Genomic DNA, 20679 nt, shown 5'->3' on the forward strand with positions numbered 1-20679 from the left:
CTTGGTAGCGTAACTCCACAATTATTTTGTCTTGGTTAAAGCGTTCCCCTTGCTTGTCACTCGCTACACCAAGATTTTTACGAAAGAAATCTAAATGAAAAAGCTTGAAGAGCATTTTCAAAGACATTTGACAATTCATTTCTTTTTAATAATTGATGAGTTTTTCAACTTTACCCATATATGCATGGAACATTTTCTTTCACATTTTCTCATTTCAATACATTTCTAATTTTTCAGAAAGGTATTGGAACACTAGTGAATCGAATTTACTCATTGCTTTAATAAAATTCTTCGTTAAACCAAGTTTAATATAAAGAGGTGTTAAGAAGATCTTTTGGAAATAAGCTAAAAGGACAGATTAAGCACTGCTTGCTCCTGGAACATATTTATTCCTTAGTGCCCAGTCGCATTTGCTGTGTTGTTTTGCTGTGACACAGCTGTCCCACAAGCAAAGGAAACAAAATTACTTTTTGTAAATCCATGCGTACCCATTACATTAACCTAAAACTTTAATATTTCAGCAGATGTTCTGTTGATGACTGTCTTATTTGCTATAATTTTTATATTCATAATACCAAATTTTTGTTTAAGATGAACAAAATAGGCAATAGAGATAGATGGCTTAGCATTTTCATTATGCAAAAGTATTACTTTTAGGCTTTTATGCAATGAAGGAATGAAGTGACACCTGATGTCACATACGTCTGAACTACATACGTCTGAGACAATTCTGTAAATAACCCATACATACCATGACATCAACAAAGAGAACCATCTTCTGTAAAGCATGTTGCTAAAATATTGTTCTATTTTTGATAACTCTTACGAACAGTTGTATATTAGCATGAATACTAATATTCTTCTTATGAAGGTGTTATTTTTTTATTTTGTTGCTTGGGTACCTAATTTTGCATTTACCAATATGACGTTGCGCTTCTTATGAAAGTGATAACTATTTTTATTTAGTTGCTATGGACATCTTTCTTTGTTACATACGGTAAGTAATCCATAAATTACGTCACGCAGTTTTGTGACTTTTTTGCCCCCCCCCCCTCCCACCTTGTCACAATATCATAACACTTTAGTAACAAGTCCCGTATGAGTCGTCACAAAACCACCAACCCCTGCCCCATCCCCCTTGAGCGTGACGTAATTTATGGACAACCCCTTAACGGATGTATGAATAAAATTTTAATAGATATTTAAAGCCATCTACTTTGAATAACAATTAAAGATTTAGGCTATTAATTATTTAACAATGATAAAAATAAAAGTGGTAGAAACATTGACAATTTGAAACTACAGTACAAATTACATTAAATCAAGGTTTTAAAACTGAAAGTTGTATGGTTTGTTTATGTGATCTCACGGAGTGATGAAATAACAGGGTTACTATTTTACACAGTGATGAAACAAGAGGATCTATTGATCAGATCACTATTTTTTGTTCTTCTGCATGTTTTTTGGGCTAAAATATTTGCGAAGTTTTTTTGATTCTTACCTCTTAGTTTTTTCAAACACAAATCATATGGGTAATGTAAGTCTTTGAATTATGTCATTCCCATGTATCAATACTTGTGCACAGATTCAGCCAAAAAATACCCATCGATAATTGGATACTTATGTCAAATTGTGTCAAAATAATGCAGTTTATTTCATTACCAAGATAATGTAAAATCTGCATATAAGATTTTGATCAATACTCAGAATTTCAGTTGTTTGTTCATATGCTCTAAAAGTACGTCTTGAAGTATTGTCAGAACCATGGCACCAAAAAATCAAATCCATAAAAATTAAAAAAAAATCTAATCAAATAATGGTTTCAAATAATGGTTTCAAATAATTCTCATTTACGTAAACAGTATAAAGTAAAAAATAAAAAAATCAAACCCAAACATAGATACTAGAAAGACCATATCTGAATTCTCTATGAGTATAATCTATATCAAGGATATGAAGGTTATTCATTTTTTTGGCGAAACACCACACACTAAACAACATTAGAATGAGTTAGTTGTTCCAGATAATATCATTTTAACCATACCATTAATTATTGTTAGTTCAATAATACAACTCACTTCAATAGGAGATCTTTAAACGTCTAATCAAATCGTACCCAAGCTTTCTCACTTTTAATGAACTGATCTTCTTTAAGGACACGCCTAAAATATGTTGTTGCTATGCAAACTAAGGTATCAATAGTGACCAAATAAAAAGTATAAAATTCATAAGAAGTGTGAATCTCATTTCAATACACACACCTATATAGTATACAGAGCCCAAATAAAAAGTATGTTGTTGCTATGCAAAAGTAGGTATCATAGCAACCAAATCAAAACATACATGAAGTTAGAATGGGATTTATTGGGACAAGCAATCAATGGAAACTTGATTAAAACATCATATAGTTTTAAGGTGGTAGACCACTAATAAAAAAATCCTTCAAAAATTACATTTTAGAAATTATTTTTATATAAGTTGATTAAAATTTACATTTTAATGAAAATTTTTTTTTTTTTTTTTGATTATTAAATGGCTTGAGAAATTTGGTCCCGAAAACCCCAAAATAGGGTTATTTCGTTGCGGTGAATATCTCAAAAACTATGTATGGTATCAACTTGAAATTTTTCAGACTTGCTTTTAATATAATGAAAAAGATCCTGTACCAAAACAAAAGAAAAACATTAAACAGTTTTTTTTTAAATAAAAAGAACACTTCAAAAACAAAAAAGGGGCATTTTTGACCATATTTGGACTTTTTACCAAGTTATCATAATGCAATAAAAGTGGTAGGGGACATCCATAATAACTAAAGGAACAACTCCTGAAAATTTTATGAAAATCAGTTAAGAGAATCAAGAGATAATTACCGCAAAGTCGTGAATTTTAAAGAAATGAGAAAAACACATTTAAACAAAAAAAAACATTAAACACTTCAAATAAAAATATAAAAACACAAAAAAAGACCTATTGACAAATATTATCTTATTATAAACGTGTTGTGGAGTAAAACTAACGCAAAATTAAAATAAAATATGTTTATAAAAAGTGATAATATTAATAAACAATACTATTATTAAAGTAGTATTTCAGTTTGAAAAAAAAAAGTTTTTCTTTTGATTTGCGATTTATTTTCAATTTTATCTCTTATCAACTTAATTAAATATTTGTTTATAGTAAATAAATAAAAAGTAAATATAGACTAAAATTCTCCTGCACCATAACATAAACTCTCTTCCTCCTTATCTTTGTCCAAAAATCCCTTACGAATACTTTGTAACTACTTTCGCCTGCTTTTTTCCTTTTCATTACATTTTTTTTCCCATATTTTTAACTCTTTTTAAATCAGATGTTGCCAAAAAAACTTGAAGAACAATACCCTGGTTTTAAAAAAAGTTTTTCAAAAACTCTTTTGATACCATTAAATCCATCATTAAAATTAATGATTGCAGAACAGCAACCTAAATTTAATACATTAATTCCAACAAAAACATCTTTTGGACAATGTTTCCAAACTAAAGCATTTAAAGACTTGTTGTTATTTTGTTGATCCATTCACCTTTTTTAACTGTCTGTCTTGGATAGGGATTAGCTGCAAGTATGGCTGGATACGAGGAAGAATCACCATCACCAATGTATCGAACATATCTTAATTTTCTCGCCTCAATAGAGGATTGAAAACATTCACCAATACCCTTTGTCTGCACTGAACCAGATGATCCTTTGTGATTAATTGACCAGACATGATTGTCTTTAAAATCATATATTTTGAAGAACCTTTGTGTGCATTCCAATACTCACAAGATTTGCACTTCTAAAAAAGTATGCGATAATCTTCTACATTTTCCATTTGTTTTGCTAATTATAGTAACTAATCCATTGAGTGATGAGTATCCTCTCTTTTGCCAAGCTCCGTCCCCTAAAATGTCTTCGTTGATTACAATACGATCATCATAATTTTTTTTCAAACTTATTATTTGAACATCTTTAGCTGCATCATTCATGCTCGCTTCGGCAATGTAATTGTAAGAGTAGGTAATTTCTTCATTTAGCGAGTTAAAAGAAGATTTGTTCATAGGATCAGGCATATTCATTAAACCACACAAATTTTTAATACTAGAGTATCCTTTACCTATTTCTCGAAAAGCTAATATTATTCTTAAATTAACATCAAAAGTTTTTGGACCGGCTTTGACTAGTTTGCTTATAGTTTTACTAGAATAAAACTTTTGCTCCCATTGGCAAGATGCACATGAAATAAATATACAGTGTGATAAACCTTTTTTAAGTTTAGCATCATGGTTAAAATAATATTTGCAGAACATTTTGGACAGCAGCCTATGGCAGTAATTATTTCTTCTAAAATGTTAGTGTTCATAAAAATATAGCAGTCATTGGACTGATCATCATTAGCAGAACGATTATTTTTATTTACAAAATCATTATTTACAATATCGACGGAAGATTTTCTACTGCAACAGGATGACAATATCTTCATTTTTTTTGCAGAGCTACATTTGAATTGTAATTCTTTTAAATTAGATACTATCTAACGTTGTAGCTGTAATCATCAAACGTTGTAGCTGTAGAAAATCTATCTGATAGATTTTCTACAGCTACAACGTTTGATGATTTATGTTGGTTTTCTCTGAAGAGTCTACGTTTCTTGCTATACCTTATTTAATTTCTTTTATCTTTATTTCCCATTATTTTAGTTATTATTTAACCAACATAAATTAAAACCAACATAAATCATCAAACGTTGTAGCTGTAGAAAATCTATCAGATAGATTTTCTACAGCTACAACGTTTGATGATTACAGCTACAACGTTAGATAGTATCTAATTTAAAAGAAGTATAGAAGACAGAAAATTAGTTGTAAAGTAATTAGTAGGGATGCGCCGAACGTTCGGCAAAACCGAACGTTCGGCTGTTTTGCCGAACGTTCGGTTCGGCCGAACTTTAGCAAATGTTCGGCCAATAATGCATATTTGGAATTCATCATAAATTTATTTAAATATAAATAAAATTTAACTCGTACCATACCTACGGTTTAAATGGATAAAGTTTTTATTAAAAAAAGGGTACCAATTGAACATAGAAGGACATAAGATTTTATAAATAAATTTCAATACAGTTTTAGTTTAAATTTTATTATGTATTTTCAATACAGAATAAATTTAATCTGACCAAATGGAATAATAGATTTACCAAAATTATCACTCAACTAAAATAATTGTAAAATAAATATCCCTGCATCAATTGAGTATTATTGTTATTATATTTGTTAATCTTAAAATAACAAATAGGAATTTAAACGAATAAGATTTTTTATTGAACTTAAGTTTGTTAAACCTGATGCCTATTGTTACTGTGGTAAAATAAATAAATTTCTTAACAGAGAAAGTTTCTAACAAGCTTGCTGCTAAACTGGTTTAACTGATAAAAAATATAATGTATAAACATTAATTTTTCACCACTTTCTGGTGATGGTCTGTTTCTACTTGGTTCATAAATGTTGCCACCTGTACTAAAAAGTCTTTCACTTTCAACAGAAGAATGTGGTACTGAAAGAAACCTTTGGGTTATTTTCTTTAAATTTTTTAAAGAGTTTCCATAATTTTTCCATCATAAAAGAGGACTTTTTTTTTCCATAACAAGAGAGAGTTTTAAATACTCCAATACATCCAAAAATCTTTATGGTGATCATTTGCACATTAGAGTGTGATCTTTTAAACCTTTTGCTATCTTTTGTAATTGAAAAATTGAAATCACATTCATTTATAGTTGTCAGTTTGAAAACTAGCCGAAAACATTCATTAAATTTCGTATACGCTAGTTTCACAAACACTTCATTTGTGTTACTTACTGTAGGTTCTTCACAATCAGAATCAGAGGATTCAAGTTCTAAATTATGTTGCTGCATTTCTATCATCTGCTCATTTAGCCAACTTTTTATTACATATTTATTCTCATTTTTGTGTGTAGAATTTCAAAACTTAGCAAACCTTTATGTAAATACTGACTTATATTTTTTCCTGTGTGACTTTCTGGAAAATGCATAACTCTGAGTACTGCTCTCTGTTGAGAAAATTCATTATTGAGCCAGTGTGCTGTCATGCTTATGAAGGCAACATTTAAACTATTTGCTGTCCAAATATCAGTTGTAAGGTAGATATAACTGGCAGAAAATATATTACTCTTGATTGAATTAAACAGATACCATATATTTGTGGAACAATATTTTAACTAAAGTAACTGGGTATTTGGTAATTAGAGCATATCTCTTCAATTAGTTTTCTAAAACCAAGATCTTCTACAATTGTGTATGGTTGAATATCCAATGCCATCATTTCTTCAATGCGATTGTGAATCTTGATTGCTCTATGGTCATTAATATTTCACAACCTTTTTTTATTAATACTCTCTACTAATGTTAATTGTTTTTTTATGCCCGAATCACTTGATGTAGAAACAGTCGATGTTTCAATAACTTTTTTTTAATCTGACTCTTCTTCAGCTAATACATACTCCACAAGGTGCTTTTTTTTTAAATGGCGCCTAATTACACTAGTAGTAAATGTCTTTGGACAATTCCCACCTCTAGAGAGTATTGCTTTGCATAGGCAGATACAAAAACGAATGTCTTTCTTAGAAACTTCAAGGTATTTCCACACAGTACTTTTAAAAGATATTTTTTCGGAAGACATTGTTTTATACTTTTACAAGATTAAAATATTTTTCTAAATTATAAAAAAGAAGTTCAACCAAAAATAAAGAATTTTAAATTTAAACTGTGTAAGTATATCTTAAAATATAACTAACATGTTACATATTATGTTATTTTATCTAATACGTCACAGGTTATACATTTATTTATATTACCTAACTTTAATAATTGTATTATTTTTTCAAAAAAAATCGTTAACATTTTTATTTACACTACAAATAAAAATGTTAACATTTATTTTCTTTACACCACAAACAATCACCCAATAATAAATTAACTTTTCAAAGTTATTTTATAATTTTTCAAACAAAATTTATAAACTCTTACTAATGTTTTAACAAATTTTTAATAACACAATAAAATGTTAAATGTTTGATAAAACAATTTTTCAAAACTTATGTTGTTTTTTTTTCAAAAATAGTAAAGGTTCGGTTGCCGAACCGTTTGGTGTTCGGTAAAATTTCATGGCCGAACGTTCGGACTCGGTGTTCGGCCAAAAACCGGGTTCGGCGCATCCCTAGTAATTAGACATTTACTGAAGAAATCCGTTAAAAACCATGTAAAACATTGCACCAAAAGCATTTAATAATAAACAAAAAGTAGTTTTAGAGTAGCAGTCACCACAAATGAAGTTTTTTTGTCCTAATTTTTATGGTATTTTGTGGGATAACTTCCTTTTTAGCTACATAGCAACGGAATAAACAATTTGTTGCTACGGACAAATTTATGAAAATGCCTAAACCGCATTATTAAAAACTGATTTTTGATAGGGTTAGCTTTATTTTTATATAAAACTAATATGAAATTCGTAATCTACGATACTTATATTACTTAAAAACTTTAAAATTGAAAAAATGATTTTTTCGATTTTTAATAGTGGTCTACCACCTTAATAAAGATTAGACAGCAAATTTCAATTTGTGCAATCATTAGTTATAGTGCAGCAAAAATTATTATCCCCAGGATTTTTTTTTAGATATGTAAAATATTTTAACATATAAAATAATAAACATAAAATATAAAAGTATGTTAATATAACTTCAATGTATTACTGAGGTTACATGCTATGACAAATTTATTCAATGGTATGCTTTTTTGTTTTTTTTTATCTCTGAATACGCTCAAATAGCCTATACCAATTTGGTGTCTTGACAGCAAAGTGTTATTGAAATATCGCATAACGTTGATCTCACCAAATTTACTTATATATTCAAATGCTTATGCACCAAAGTTACTTATATATTCACTATGTATAATGGGCATTGCAAATGAAATTTAAGGTTTCTTTTTGTTCACCCAATTGCGTATTCCGTTTGAACAAGCAGAATATATTTAATGTGGCGCCCATGGTTTATCTTGGTTGTCTAGGTAGCTGAAGAAAAAATTGTATATTTTTGTAAGGTTGGTTGTAATAGTTTCTCGTTGAAGTTCAATTATGAAATTATGACATAACAAAACTTATCTGGGTGATTCTTAGATTTTCGAGGTATGCTGATTGATTAATTTGAAACGAATTAACACCAACCTCATACATTATTAGCCAAAACAATATACAAACCAATATGATCTCTGATGAAAATTTTTATTGTCTAGTGGAAAAATGAAATTACATGAAAAAATTAAATTAAATTTGATGTTAAAAACAAAACATATTAGAATAATAAACTAAATTTTTAAATAAGAAAACTCATATTTCTGTATTATTTATAACCATATTAACTATGCAAATACAACATGAACTGCTACCAATAAAAGAAAACTTGAATTTCATCATTCTCATCAGAGGCATGCTGCATGTTTAATAAATTTGAGTAAACGTTTTATTCACACAAAGCCTCTAATTAAAATGAACGCACTAAATTTAAATCGATATGATATTTGAGCAGCCGTGGCGCAGTGGTTAGAGTTCTGGCTCAGAACCCAGAGGTCCCAGGTTCAACGCCGTTTAAATGCTCTCCCGTGGTGCTCCGTGATAAACCGTAAGGACTTCTGGGAGCACCTAAATAACCTAAAAAAAAAAATAAAAAAAATAAAAAAATCATTTGTTCAAAATGTTGTTTGTTTTAGGTTCAAATTTAAAATCAATTCTCTTCCGGCTTCCTTCCTTGATTAGTATTTGTCAAAAAAATAAAAATAAATACACTGTATGTAATGATAGTTTTATTAGGCAACAATTTGGTTAAATTATGCATCACATTTTCCGGGGATAAAAAGTAGTTTAAAAATTTATTAAAATCTTATTCAATAATTTAACTGCAGGAACTTTAAACGTAAAGAAATAAATTTTAGAAATTCTACGTTATATATATCAGATTCTTGAATTAAAAAGAAATAAAAAATGTCTATATCTTGGGGGTCGTCCATACAGGACGTCATTCAGAATTTAAATACTAACCAGAAGTAAAAGTTTATTGGTTCTCTTCCGCGGAGATTTTCATTCAACATAAGGCGCTATAATACCATAAAAATCTCTGCGCCAGAGAATCAACATTCTCCTACTTCATGCCATTAGTTAAACTTAGTGTGACGTCCTTTATGAATGATCCCTTGTTTATCTTTTAGAACTTTTCTTTACTACGAGAAATTTTATCACCTTTTTTTTGGCAGTTCTCAACAAGACTTTACGGTCATCTACGAGCCCCTGTTCTGTTATTAAGGATTTGTAACTTTTGTTATACTTTTATAACCTATCTTGCAAATTTTTACTTTATAACGAAATGCAGTTTAGGATGTTATATAACGTAACAAAAAAAAAAAAGTAGCAATTCGCTGATAATATTTATAAAAAAGAGAAAGATATGCAACCTAACGAGGATGGAAGAGGGGCTCAAACTTAGCAGATAAAGCATGTCTAACTACATTGAAAATGCGTTTTTGGACTTTGTCTAGAAGAGAAAGAGCATCATTAGAAGAATCAGCTCAAATATGGCAACAGTGTTCCATTCAGCGACTATTTGGAGCTTTATAGAGGTAGAGAATGGAATTTGGGGTAAGAAAATGGCAAGTAAGATAATGAGAGGCAAGCTTAGCAGATGGTAACTTTGCGATGGATTGCAAATATATATTTCCTTGAATGATAATCCAAGAAGACGTAAAGTAAAGGACTTAGTGAGAGGGCTGCCATTTATCAATACAGGAATGTTGATAATATTACGATATTTTTTTTGCAGTAGATAATAGTTTTGTTGAAGTTAAAGTTCATAAACCACTCTAAGTCCCAATCTGTTACAGAAGAGAGATCAGACTGACTATAAGTAAGTAAGTAAGATCACTGCAAGCTCTAAGCTGTTAAAGAAGAGAGATCAGCTATCTTTTCTATTTGATTGAAAAGAGAATTTTTTTTGTCAAGATGGTATAAATTTGAGTCGTTAGCAAATAAAGCCACTTTAGATGTGAGATTGTCCGGAAGATTGTTAATGTAAGTAAGAAACAATACAGGACCAAGAATAGAAGCACGCGGTACCTCAGAAGTTTCTAAAAATAAATAAAAGTGTTGGCCTTCGATGATGACTTTATACAGCGTTTAGAAAGAAATGGTACAATAATCTCAAAAACTTTCCCAGATATACTATATGAAGGAAGCTGTTGGAGAAGACTAGCATGCCAAACCTTTTTAAAAGCTTTTGTATATGTTAAGATTAACAGTCTTTAATTCACCTCCTCTCTTTAATGCACGACATAATCTTTCAGTTACTAAAACTCAAAGATCTTGTTAATGATAAATAGAATACTGATTGGAAAATAGTTGAAAGGGTTAAATTGGAACCACAGATGCCATTTTCCAGCACACAGGAAATCAAGGTTCAGTTTTTATTTGTTCATATTTTTTAAACAGTAAACAGTATGGCTTTTAAATTTAAGAGTCGAATCAGAGGAAACATTTTTTGCAAATAGTTCTGCGTTAGCCTTAAGAGAGGTAATAAAATCAGACTCATGAATTAGAGATGGAATGTTAGGCTTACCTATGCCAATAACTCTGTTAAAGATTTTCCAAAAGTCTTTCGAATCTAACTTCTGAGATAAAGTACAAGATTTAAAAAAACTGAGAATAATGGAGCTTAGCATCAGACAGCACCTTTTTGTATTGATTTCTTGCTACACTAAACAGACGTTTGTTCTAAAGAAAGTTATTCTTCTGAAAAAGATGAAATTACGATTAGATATAGGATATTATTAGATGTTAGAAGAAGGTGAAAACCATGCAGTAGAATGAGACTTGACTTGAAACCAGCGAGAAGGAATAAAATATTTAAAAAAGAAGTATTTGTCAGTGGAGAGATGAAAGAGATCACGAAGTGATTGCGAAGAAAATCACGCAAAGAATCACAGCCAGTTTTAGGGTAGTAGTAAGTAGTGCAACGATAGCAAAGAAGAAGTACAAGATAAAAGATTCATCGAGATTATGATACGGTCAGAATTACCCAGGAGAACAAGGAAAAACTGAACACAAGCTAGGGTCCGAGGCAAGACAGAAATCAAGGAGTAAAGATAAATCTTAGGGTCTCAGGAAAACGAGTTACAAAGTTAACTATCTGAGTAAAAGATTAAGAAATAAAAAACTTATAACCTTTGGAGCCAACAGGATCAAGGGTGTCGGAATCAAGCCGTTTTGTGTGATGAGCATTAAAGTCACTCCTTTTCAAAGCGGCTCTTTCAAGGAAAGTGTTTTTTATAACCTTTTTATAAATTGGAAAGAATTTAAGTTTTTGTTTGTGTTGAATTCAATGCAAGCTCTCACGTACGCTATAAAATCTTATTAAGAAGTATTACACCTAGATAATACCATGCGGGATTATTTTGACGTTTGGAGCAGACATACTTACAAAAGGCGCCCCAATATGAAGAGACTAATTATAAAGGTTTTTAGTTAATTTCCCTCAAATAAATAAAAATCTACTTTAGGACAAAAAGAATCCGCTAAATTGTTTTCTTTAAGTAATATTTTTTTTCATTTTCATATTCTATGGTGTCCTCTTGTGAAGCTGCGTCGCAAGATACTGTCGGGACTAACAAATTAATTGACGTGTCCGCTTGTGGAGTTGCATCCGGAACAAAAGGAGTGTCAGTGTTTGGTGATGATGAGCTACAATGTGCCCTTGCTCTTGCAATGTCTATGTCTGATAATTCTGGGTCTGCAACCATAGGCCTGTCTGTAACGTTTGAAGGCAGAAATTTTTCATCAGAAAATACGTCTTTATCTAGAGGCCACACACCACTAGTTTTAAAACCAGACAAAATATTTTGTTTTGTAGAAGCTTTGAGAAAAGCTGTGACTCCAAGCTTCGCCAGCTGATAAATGGACAGAGTTTACCCAGCATGTTTTATTTGCCAAGAGTCAGCAAGACTATTGAAGGCGGCTTTCATTGGTCCAAATACAGCACGGTCTAGTGGCTGTAACTTATGGCTTGTATGAGGTGGTAGGGTTATAATGTGAATGTTATTACTTTTAGCTAATTCTAGGGCAACATATGAAAGATGACTTTCATGGTTGTCTAATATTAATATCACAGGGTAGATTTCTAGCCTAACATATTTTATAAAATGTTTTATAAAAAAATTTTCTAGCCTAGCATATTTTATAAAATGGCGTATAACTTGAAGAAAACTGTCACTGGTCATCCAACTAGAAGGTTGGGCAAGTCCAAGAAAGCCTTCTGGTGATCCATTTAACATGAAGTTTTTAAATTACTTTCTTGGAAAAATTAAAACAGATGGTATAGTGTTGCCGGTGGTTGAAACAATGCAGCACATTGTCACAAGCTCGTCACGTTCTCTGGAGGTAAATTGACCTATTTGGTTACTTCCACAAGGTGCAATTACTTTAGAAACCTTTTGCGCAGTCGTCACACCAGTTTCATCTAAATTGAAGATCTGCTCACCACTAATATTTAGTTTTTTGAAAGATTATTCTAACAAAGTGAAAAATGTGTTGACTTTGAATTTGTTGAACGCTGTAGCCCGTGCCAGTGATGTGGTTTCTGGCTATCTGAGTGTAAGTTCTGGATGGCGTCTCATAAATCTAAAAAGCCACTTTCTTCCGGCCATTGAATTGATGATCCATGACGCAGGGCATTTTATGTTATTTACTGTAGCCATTTCAAGGGCAAGAGCACGAACATTTTTTGTTTTTAGGCCTTACAACATATTTGAGCACCTGGCCAGGTATGTTGCTAAACAATGTTCTTGCTCTGCAGTAAATATCAGGCTGTGCTGATAGTTGGGACACAGGCTAGTTTGTTTACTTTTTGCCTTTTTAATGTTGTTAATCAGTGTTGATCGGGCAACGTTAAATTCCTTTGCCGCTTGTCGAACTGTCATGCCCTTCTCAACAGCAGTTACAGCATCTATCATAACTGACTCTGGCACTTTGCCTTTGCCAGTTTTCCTTATGTAAACTTGAGGCATTATTACCTGGAAAAAGAAAAAAATATATTTGTCATTAACTATGTTTTAACTTTTAAAAAATCTAGATTAGATCTAGAGCTAGATCTACTTAAAATAAAACGAGCATTAATAATTAACAGATTTATTACAGTAAAAATAAAACATACATCTATATAGATTCAAAATGCTAATTATAAGCATATCATCCCTATAGAAATCTAATGCCAATCATGAATCAAATGAATGGGGAGAAACGGATCTCTTGTGAACCATTTCTCACCACTGGTACCTGAATTGGTTAAAACACTATAAAATTTTTATTTATTGAATTTGTAAGGCAAAAGTTATAAATTATTATAAAGAAATGTTGGTTTTACAATAATACGAACTTACCTTGAATTCTGATGTAGATCCAATGAAATATAGACGTGCAAAAATTGGTTAAGAAAATACTTGTTTTGTGACTGAAAAATTTCCGTATGCAAATAAAAAACGTGCATAAGAATTAAGGAAAAGAAAATGATTTTTTAAAAACATCTCATGTTATTGAAGTTTTTTAATTCTGGTCTTAAACAATATGGTCCACTAGTTTTAATAATAGCAGGGGTTTTCCATTTCTTCCCACTGTCCATTTCTCCCCACTCTCCCCTAAGTATTAAAAACTGTTGCTTTTTTTTACTTGTATAATTATGTATTTTTTATGATAAAGGTTTATCTTTAGACTTAAAGTTTATCTTTATCTTTAAAGATTTATTTTTATATTAAAAAACAAAAAACAAAGTACAAATGTTAAAACAAAGAATAAAGTGGTTTTTTAATGCGTAAATTAAATAGACTAAGCATTCTATATATATATTTTTTTGTGTGTTTTTGCTTTAGTTAAGTATTTTTTTTATTTTTTCTTTCGTTAAGATTTTTTTTTCTTTTTTAAAGTTTTTTTTTTTTAGATAAGTTTAAGTAAGTTTTTGTAACGCATTTTTAAATTTTGAAAATATGTCAAAAGCCGTGTTCAAATCGTTAAAACAAATTATTTTTTGCGTGGTCATATAATTAGGTGCGATCGCACGTTTTCCTGTGAAAAACTGTCCTTTTTAGCAACTATTTATTATTCAGGACGATAATTAAACTGCATCCCAGTCTCATCCATATTTTAAATGTTTTGTGGTTTCTGAAGTAGGTTGTTTTCCGTTAACACATTTTTAAGAATGGAAAAATATTTCAACACTTTACAAACATTCATACACTAATGTTTAATATCTGCTGGTTGACGTAAAGTTAAATCTTTGTACCTTTTGCAGATCCCACGCCACCATTTTTCTGTAGGAGTTCTATTCTTGAATGATTTTTTATATTTTAAGCCAAAATTTTTAGTATATTTTAGAAATTGCGATTGATCAAATCCGATTTTTAAAGTTGCACAATCAATTAATTTCCTTTTTTCTTCTTCATCTAAAATAGTTGGATTTCCAGGTTTGGCACCCATTTTCATTACTCCAGAAAGTCAAACTTGTAACGAACATCTTGGAATGTTAAAAGCTTTACATGCTGCTTGAGGTGAAACTCCATTTTTAACAGCTTTAATTGCTGATATCATCGATTTCTTATAGTGTTTCCGCGTTTGCTTCTCTGTTTTTCAATTTTCGTTGAGTTTTCTATTTTTTTAGTTGTATTATTTTTATCCATTTTAATATAAAGTGCAAAAATACACCATTGAAAATTTAGTTATAAAATGTTTATGACTGTCTAAAAATAAATGTCTATGTTTATATGATTATATTATATACATGTGCTCTTACATTACAATCATATACATGTACTTTTAAGAGCATGGTACACACATGGTTTAGATGGTTTACACAAAAAGAACTCTACGGTTTTCTATAATATCATTTTTGGTAAAATGGCATTTAAAGCAATTTAAAGCAAATTTTCAAAACCAGACCCCCTTCCTACAAATTTATTAACGTAAACATTTTTTGAGTATTTTTATAGTGACACTGTCACCGGAATAGCAGCAAAGTTTATTATCCATGGTTTACAAAGACTTTCTACCCCATTTACATTGTTATCTTTTTATGCAACTAATAAGCAAAATAACAAAGTAAAACAAATAAATAAGGCCAAGATTAAGCCATTGGGACTGAGGTTGAAAAACTATCTAATGTTGTTAAAACATGTTATTAACTTAAAGTCAAGTATGTTGTTTAGCAGCATAATGTAGCAACAAGTGTTGCAATAAGTGCCAACACTCTGGGTTCCCTACTTTTGAGAAACCATAACTATTCAAATCATTTGAAAAACTTCTTAAACTGCCAAAAACAATACAAATTGAAGATAAAATATAGTTTAATGTTTTTACAAGGGCTCTGTGCTGCAGCTTAACTATAGTTGTTATAAATGATGAAAAGTGCATAAAAAATACAAACCATCAGAAATTATGCAGTGTATCAAGTAATTTAAGTTAGTCATTCTCTATCTCTCTCTGCATGTATGTGTATATATATATATATATATATATATATATATATATATATATATATATATATATATATATATATATATATATATATATATATATATATATATATTTACATTGTATATGCGTAAAAAATATAAACCATCAGAAATTATGCAGTGCATCAAGTAATTTAATTTGGTCATTCTCTTTCTCTCTCTGTATATATAAGATATAAATATGAATGTTGACTAATAGCAACCCTGGATGTGTGTATTATTTATTTTATTTGCATAGTTTTTTTTTGTTTTGTTTTGTTTTGTTCATGGTCGCTCTCCTTGATTGAGCCTAGCTATATGAGAGTGAACCATCCAAAATGTAACTTAAATTGCTAGTTTAGATGAGCAGTCTGACGTCACTCTAAACTTGCCTGCTGCCGGGGGATTCTTTTCTTTCATTATTCTTCGTTTTTTTCTTCTTTTTCTAAAAACGGGTTATGCTATAAAGATAATCAAAAAAAGTGAGCAAATGCTCATTTAAACAAGCTTAGAAGATGGCTAGAAAATATGTTATAAGATTATATACAGAAATACACAAACAAAACAAAACAAAACAAAAGAACTATTAAACGTTATAGTAAAACGTAATAAGCATAAATGCATAAACAGTTTAAACAGTATTATATCATAATATTAGTACCAATTTAAAAGATTTACAAACGCAAAATGTTTGTATGTAATCAGGAAAACTTTGAAAATACCAAACAACGATTTTACAGAATATAATATTCTTAATTGTTCTTAAAGCAGTTAACGAGTCAATAAGAGCTTTAAACTGCATATTTATAAATTATAAAGTCCTAACATTGTATTTTTACTTCAAACCAATCAATACAACCCTGCATTTAAGATTTTTAATAACTTTTGAAAATCGGCCAGAATAAGTACGCAGCCAGATATAATGTCAGTTAAGCAATAATTTGTAAAATAACAAGTAAAATAACTAGCTATGGTAGGTTGAATGGAGTACCATAATGGTGTCAATAACTAGCTATGGTAGGTTGAATGGAGTACCATAATGGCGTCAATAACTAGCTATGTAGGTTGAATGGGTACCATAATGTCGTCAATAACTACCTGTGTAGGTTGAACGGAGTACCATAATGGCGTCAAGCAAAATATCAAAAACGTGTTTTTTTTTAAATTGTTAAGTTCAGACATAAAAAACAAATTATTATTTAATAAAATATCAAATATTGTAATTCGATAAGCTAAATAATCTTTTTTAATGTGCTAGAACCCAAAAAAAGCAATTTAAAACAGTATATGTACTTGTCAAAAAAGTATAAATAAAATAAACTATGGGGAAAACAACTTGAAAAATCTTCTAGCTTCTTTTTTATGAAACTTTGAAGAATAATCTTAACAGATCAGCATTTTTTTTTAATTTTCACCAGTAGCAATTGGATTTGAACCAGTGGCAATTGGATTTGAACAACTGGCAATTGGATTTGAAATTAGCATTAAAATAATTCTGAAAAATTGCCAAAAAATTCGCCAATGTTTGTATTCTGAAATTGTCGCACGAAAAAAGTCGCGTGGCTGAAGTGCCTATTATGATATTGTCTAATAAGGTGACCATATTTGTAAAATAACAGACGCGTACAAGGCAAATTTGGCATGTATAAATACATACATAATAGCCTGATTTAAATAACATTTCTTGAAAGGAGGACCACTTTTTCAAGAGGCGCCAAAAATAAAACAAAAATTAAGGCGCCCAAGGGCAATTTTTTTAGCGTCTATATTCACCTATTTTTGATAAGATTTTGCATAAATTTAATAAAATGATTAATTATACTTTTTATATTTTCAAGACGGTTTCGCCTTGCCTATTTTTGTGTTGTTCTAACAATTTATGAATATATGTTTAATTTCAATTTTTTAGTCAAACAGGATTTAGCGCAGGGAAGCACGTGCTCCCCCCCCTCCTCGCGTCCGCCCTGCCAATGAGCTTGGTATAAATGGGTTTTACTAAAAACTCGTTTATTTATTTTAAAATAGCATGTGAATAAACTAAATTATGGAACAAATATTAAATAATATTTGCATTTTTAAATCACAAATATTTTTCCTAAGAATGAGTTTTTTGCAACATAAAACGGCTTCCACCAATGTTAACAAATTGTAATAAGGAACGTGATTATTTTCGAAATGAGAAAAAATTTCAACCCGTCCCTAGTCACATTCAACAGACTGTGAGTTCCAAAAAAAAAACTTTTTCTTTGTGGAATATAAATTAGTTCTCCGAATTTTGTCGAACAATTCATTGTCATTGAATGTGATTTCTATTGATTTTTTCAAAAAAAAGTTATAGCTTCAATAATTTTAATTCATTCAACTTTACAGTTAAGTAAAGACCATTTAAAAACTTTAACCTGATTAAAGTGACGCGTCCACTCATCTTTATACTCTAGCCAGACACTCCAAAAAATGTCTACTTCTTTCAGAAATTAGTTTTTCAAATGATGACTACTTTCTTTGGTAACTTGCAAATGCTGTCATACCATGAAAGGTAGAAATTCTTCTTCTTTTCTAGATTTTATCTGGTCTTTCAAATCTTTTAATACTACGGCAAATTTTTTTTACCGTGTTGTAAAAAACAATGGCTTGACTGTGAACAAAAAACAATACTATTTCACCCATTTCGTTATTGAAAAAGTCAAATAAAAGTTTCGGACAATTTTCTAAGCTTAAAAAGTATGATCTTAGTGGCTGATTTAACTAAGGCACTTTTTCGATAGCAGGAAGTAAGGCCAACCAACGAAGTTTTGAGAACCCAAGCAATTTTTGATATTCCACACTGGCCTCATTGCAGAAATTTTCTAAACTAGAAACTCGAACAGTAAATGGTAAAAACGGTAAAAAAAAATAAATAAATTTGAGGAATAATTATCTCCACATCAATAGATAAACAACCAGATGCAGTGTTTATTGCGTTTAATAAAATATGAACATTGTAACCGATACCAATGATTTCACGGTTTAGCTTTAGATTAACTTTATGTGAATATTGTTATTACCGTTTAGTTTTAAACCTCCGAAATTGGTATTAGTGTTGTCTGCAGAAATAGCCAAAACTTTTGAATAAATATTGTTGGCATTAATGCATTTAAAGATAACTTCTGATAAAAGATCTGATGTTTCTCCATTTACACAAATCATGCGAATCGGCTGAATTCGCACTCCCTCTGTAATATCAAAATAACGAGCCAAAATTGAATACATTTTAACGCCCTTGTAGTTTGATGCATCAGAAAAAATTGACACATATGATGCTTTTAATAAAACATTTTCTGAGTTAGTTTCACAATATTTCTTGAACACGTTTACAATTATTGCTTCACATTTTGTACGTGCACAAGCAAATCTTGGATTATAAAATTTCTTAATTAGCTTTGATGTACAATCAGCACTTCTAAAGCTATGATTGTGTCTGATTGTGCGGAATACAATTGTTCCTTCTTGAATGGCTAATATTTTTTTATTTTGATCAAAGCTCTGACTCTTCACCAACTTTGTAATTTTGTTTAACGATACAAAAGCATCCAATGCCATTTTGTGTTTGATAGATTTGCAATGATCTTCAATTGAAGACCGTCCACGACTATCAATGTCAAATAGGCTTTGACAAATAGTACATTTGAGGCATTTGCTCTGCGTTAAGAAAGGAATCATTTTTTTAAATTATCATTAAATGTGTTTTACCTTCTCTTCTTACTATTCATTTTTTGAATTTGATGTATAAATAGTTATAAAAACCTTAAATTACTTTTTTATGAACTTCTTATTTTTATGAACTTCTTATTAAAATAAATCGCAAAGCGTTGTTTACAATAATTAGGGAAAAAAGACATTACAAGGAAAACAAAATTTGCATAAAACGAGCGCATTTTCTTTGTCGTGGTTGGAAAATCTTTTTTTCCTATTCTAATAGGAATTTTTAAAAACTTTTTTTTAAAAATGTTTACGGGAATTTAATTCATTTAGTTTCGTGTTTTATAGTTAAGTTTTAATATTGGAATTTTATTCATTTTGTTTTTTAACTATATTTTAGAAAATTCATTTATTAAAAGTCTTTCAAATAATATTTTTTGAAAGAATTTCATTTACTTTTTTTTAATATTATAAACGCGTACACAAACGCGTATAAACCCCTAACGCGCAAAACTACCGTCAAACGCTTACTGTACGCGTTAAACGCGTACGTATGGTCACCTTGTTACCTAAGTAATCATAAACATAAATGTTAGCCTAGATAATTTTGTTTACTTGGCACAAATTTGCTGTTCTCAGGTGTTAATAAAAAAAGTGTTGAAAATAACCCTAATGTTACTTAGGAACTCATTTTTAACACTTTTTTTTTATCAACACTTAAAAATAATTATTTCGGTCACTTTTTATTTGTGCTATTTTAAAACTCAGTGAGTTTGAGAATAGCAAAAAGTGAATCTATCATTCTAACAGGGGCGCACAGAGACTTCATGCATTTTTCTAGCAGAAAGGTTGGAAGTTACAACATCGTAATTAACTTTCTTTAAAAGATCTGTTTCGATTGAAAGGATAAGGGAGTCGTTAAGACGATCCTGTCCCATTGTAGCTCTTAGAGTGTTTTTGATGAGAGCTAACTTGCTAAAAGTCACAGATATGCATCTATCTTTGTATCTTTCTTTCTTTACTGGCAAAGTAAGAAAGATACGAAGATAGATGCATATCTGGGGGAAATTTCCTTTAAATCCCTTCGCATAAATGCTATTCAGAAGAGCTAAGCGCCGATCATTTATCGGTAGATGTCGTCGAACAGGCAAAGAATAGCGAAAAGATCATTTGGATACAGAAGTACGAGATCTTTGACTTTAGATTCTTGAATGTTTGTTCGAAGTAAAGTAAGTCCGAATTGATTTCTTGCGTAGACCAGATGAATCTATATTGCTGTTTCAGAGCTTGGAATCTCTCTGGAATTTGATGGATGAAGGTAAAAAAGTAAACAATTTTCATTTCTTTATTTGATATTTTCAATTTTTTATATAACATACTGTTAATTTTTTTT

At 30.1% G+C, this 20679-nt stretch overlaps 1 protein-coding gene across 2 annotated transcripts in view; it reads left to right on the forward strand.

Moving 5' to 3' along the window:
* Positions 1–20679, forward strand: part of LOC100197978 (uncharacterized) — a 67877-nt gene that overhangs the window by 1433 nt on the left and 45765 nt on the right. Inside the window, exon 1 of one of the 2 annotated variants that reach the window (XM_065811390.1) lies at positions 20441–20604. The exons of the other annotated variant lie outside the window; for it this stretch is intronic. Within the exon in view, the coding sequence (XP_065667462.1) occupies positions 20595–20604 (10 nt within the window). The 5' untranslated portion in view covers positions 20441–20594. Of the gene's footprint in view, positions 1–20440; positions 20605–20679 lie in introns of those variants that run through there. 2 annotated transcript variants of the gene reach the window in all.

This window comes from Hydra vulgaris, chromosome 12, assembly GCF_038396675.1.
Source record: "Hydra vulgaris chromosome 12, alternate assembly HydraT2T_AEP".
In the NCBI taxonomy this organism is placed as follows: Eukaryota; Metazoa; Cnidaria; class Hydrozoa; order Anthoathecata; family Hydridae; genus Hydra; species Hydra vulgaris.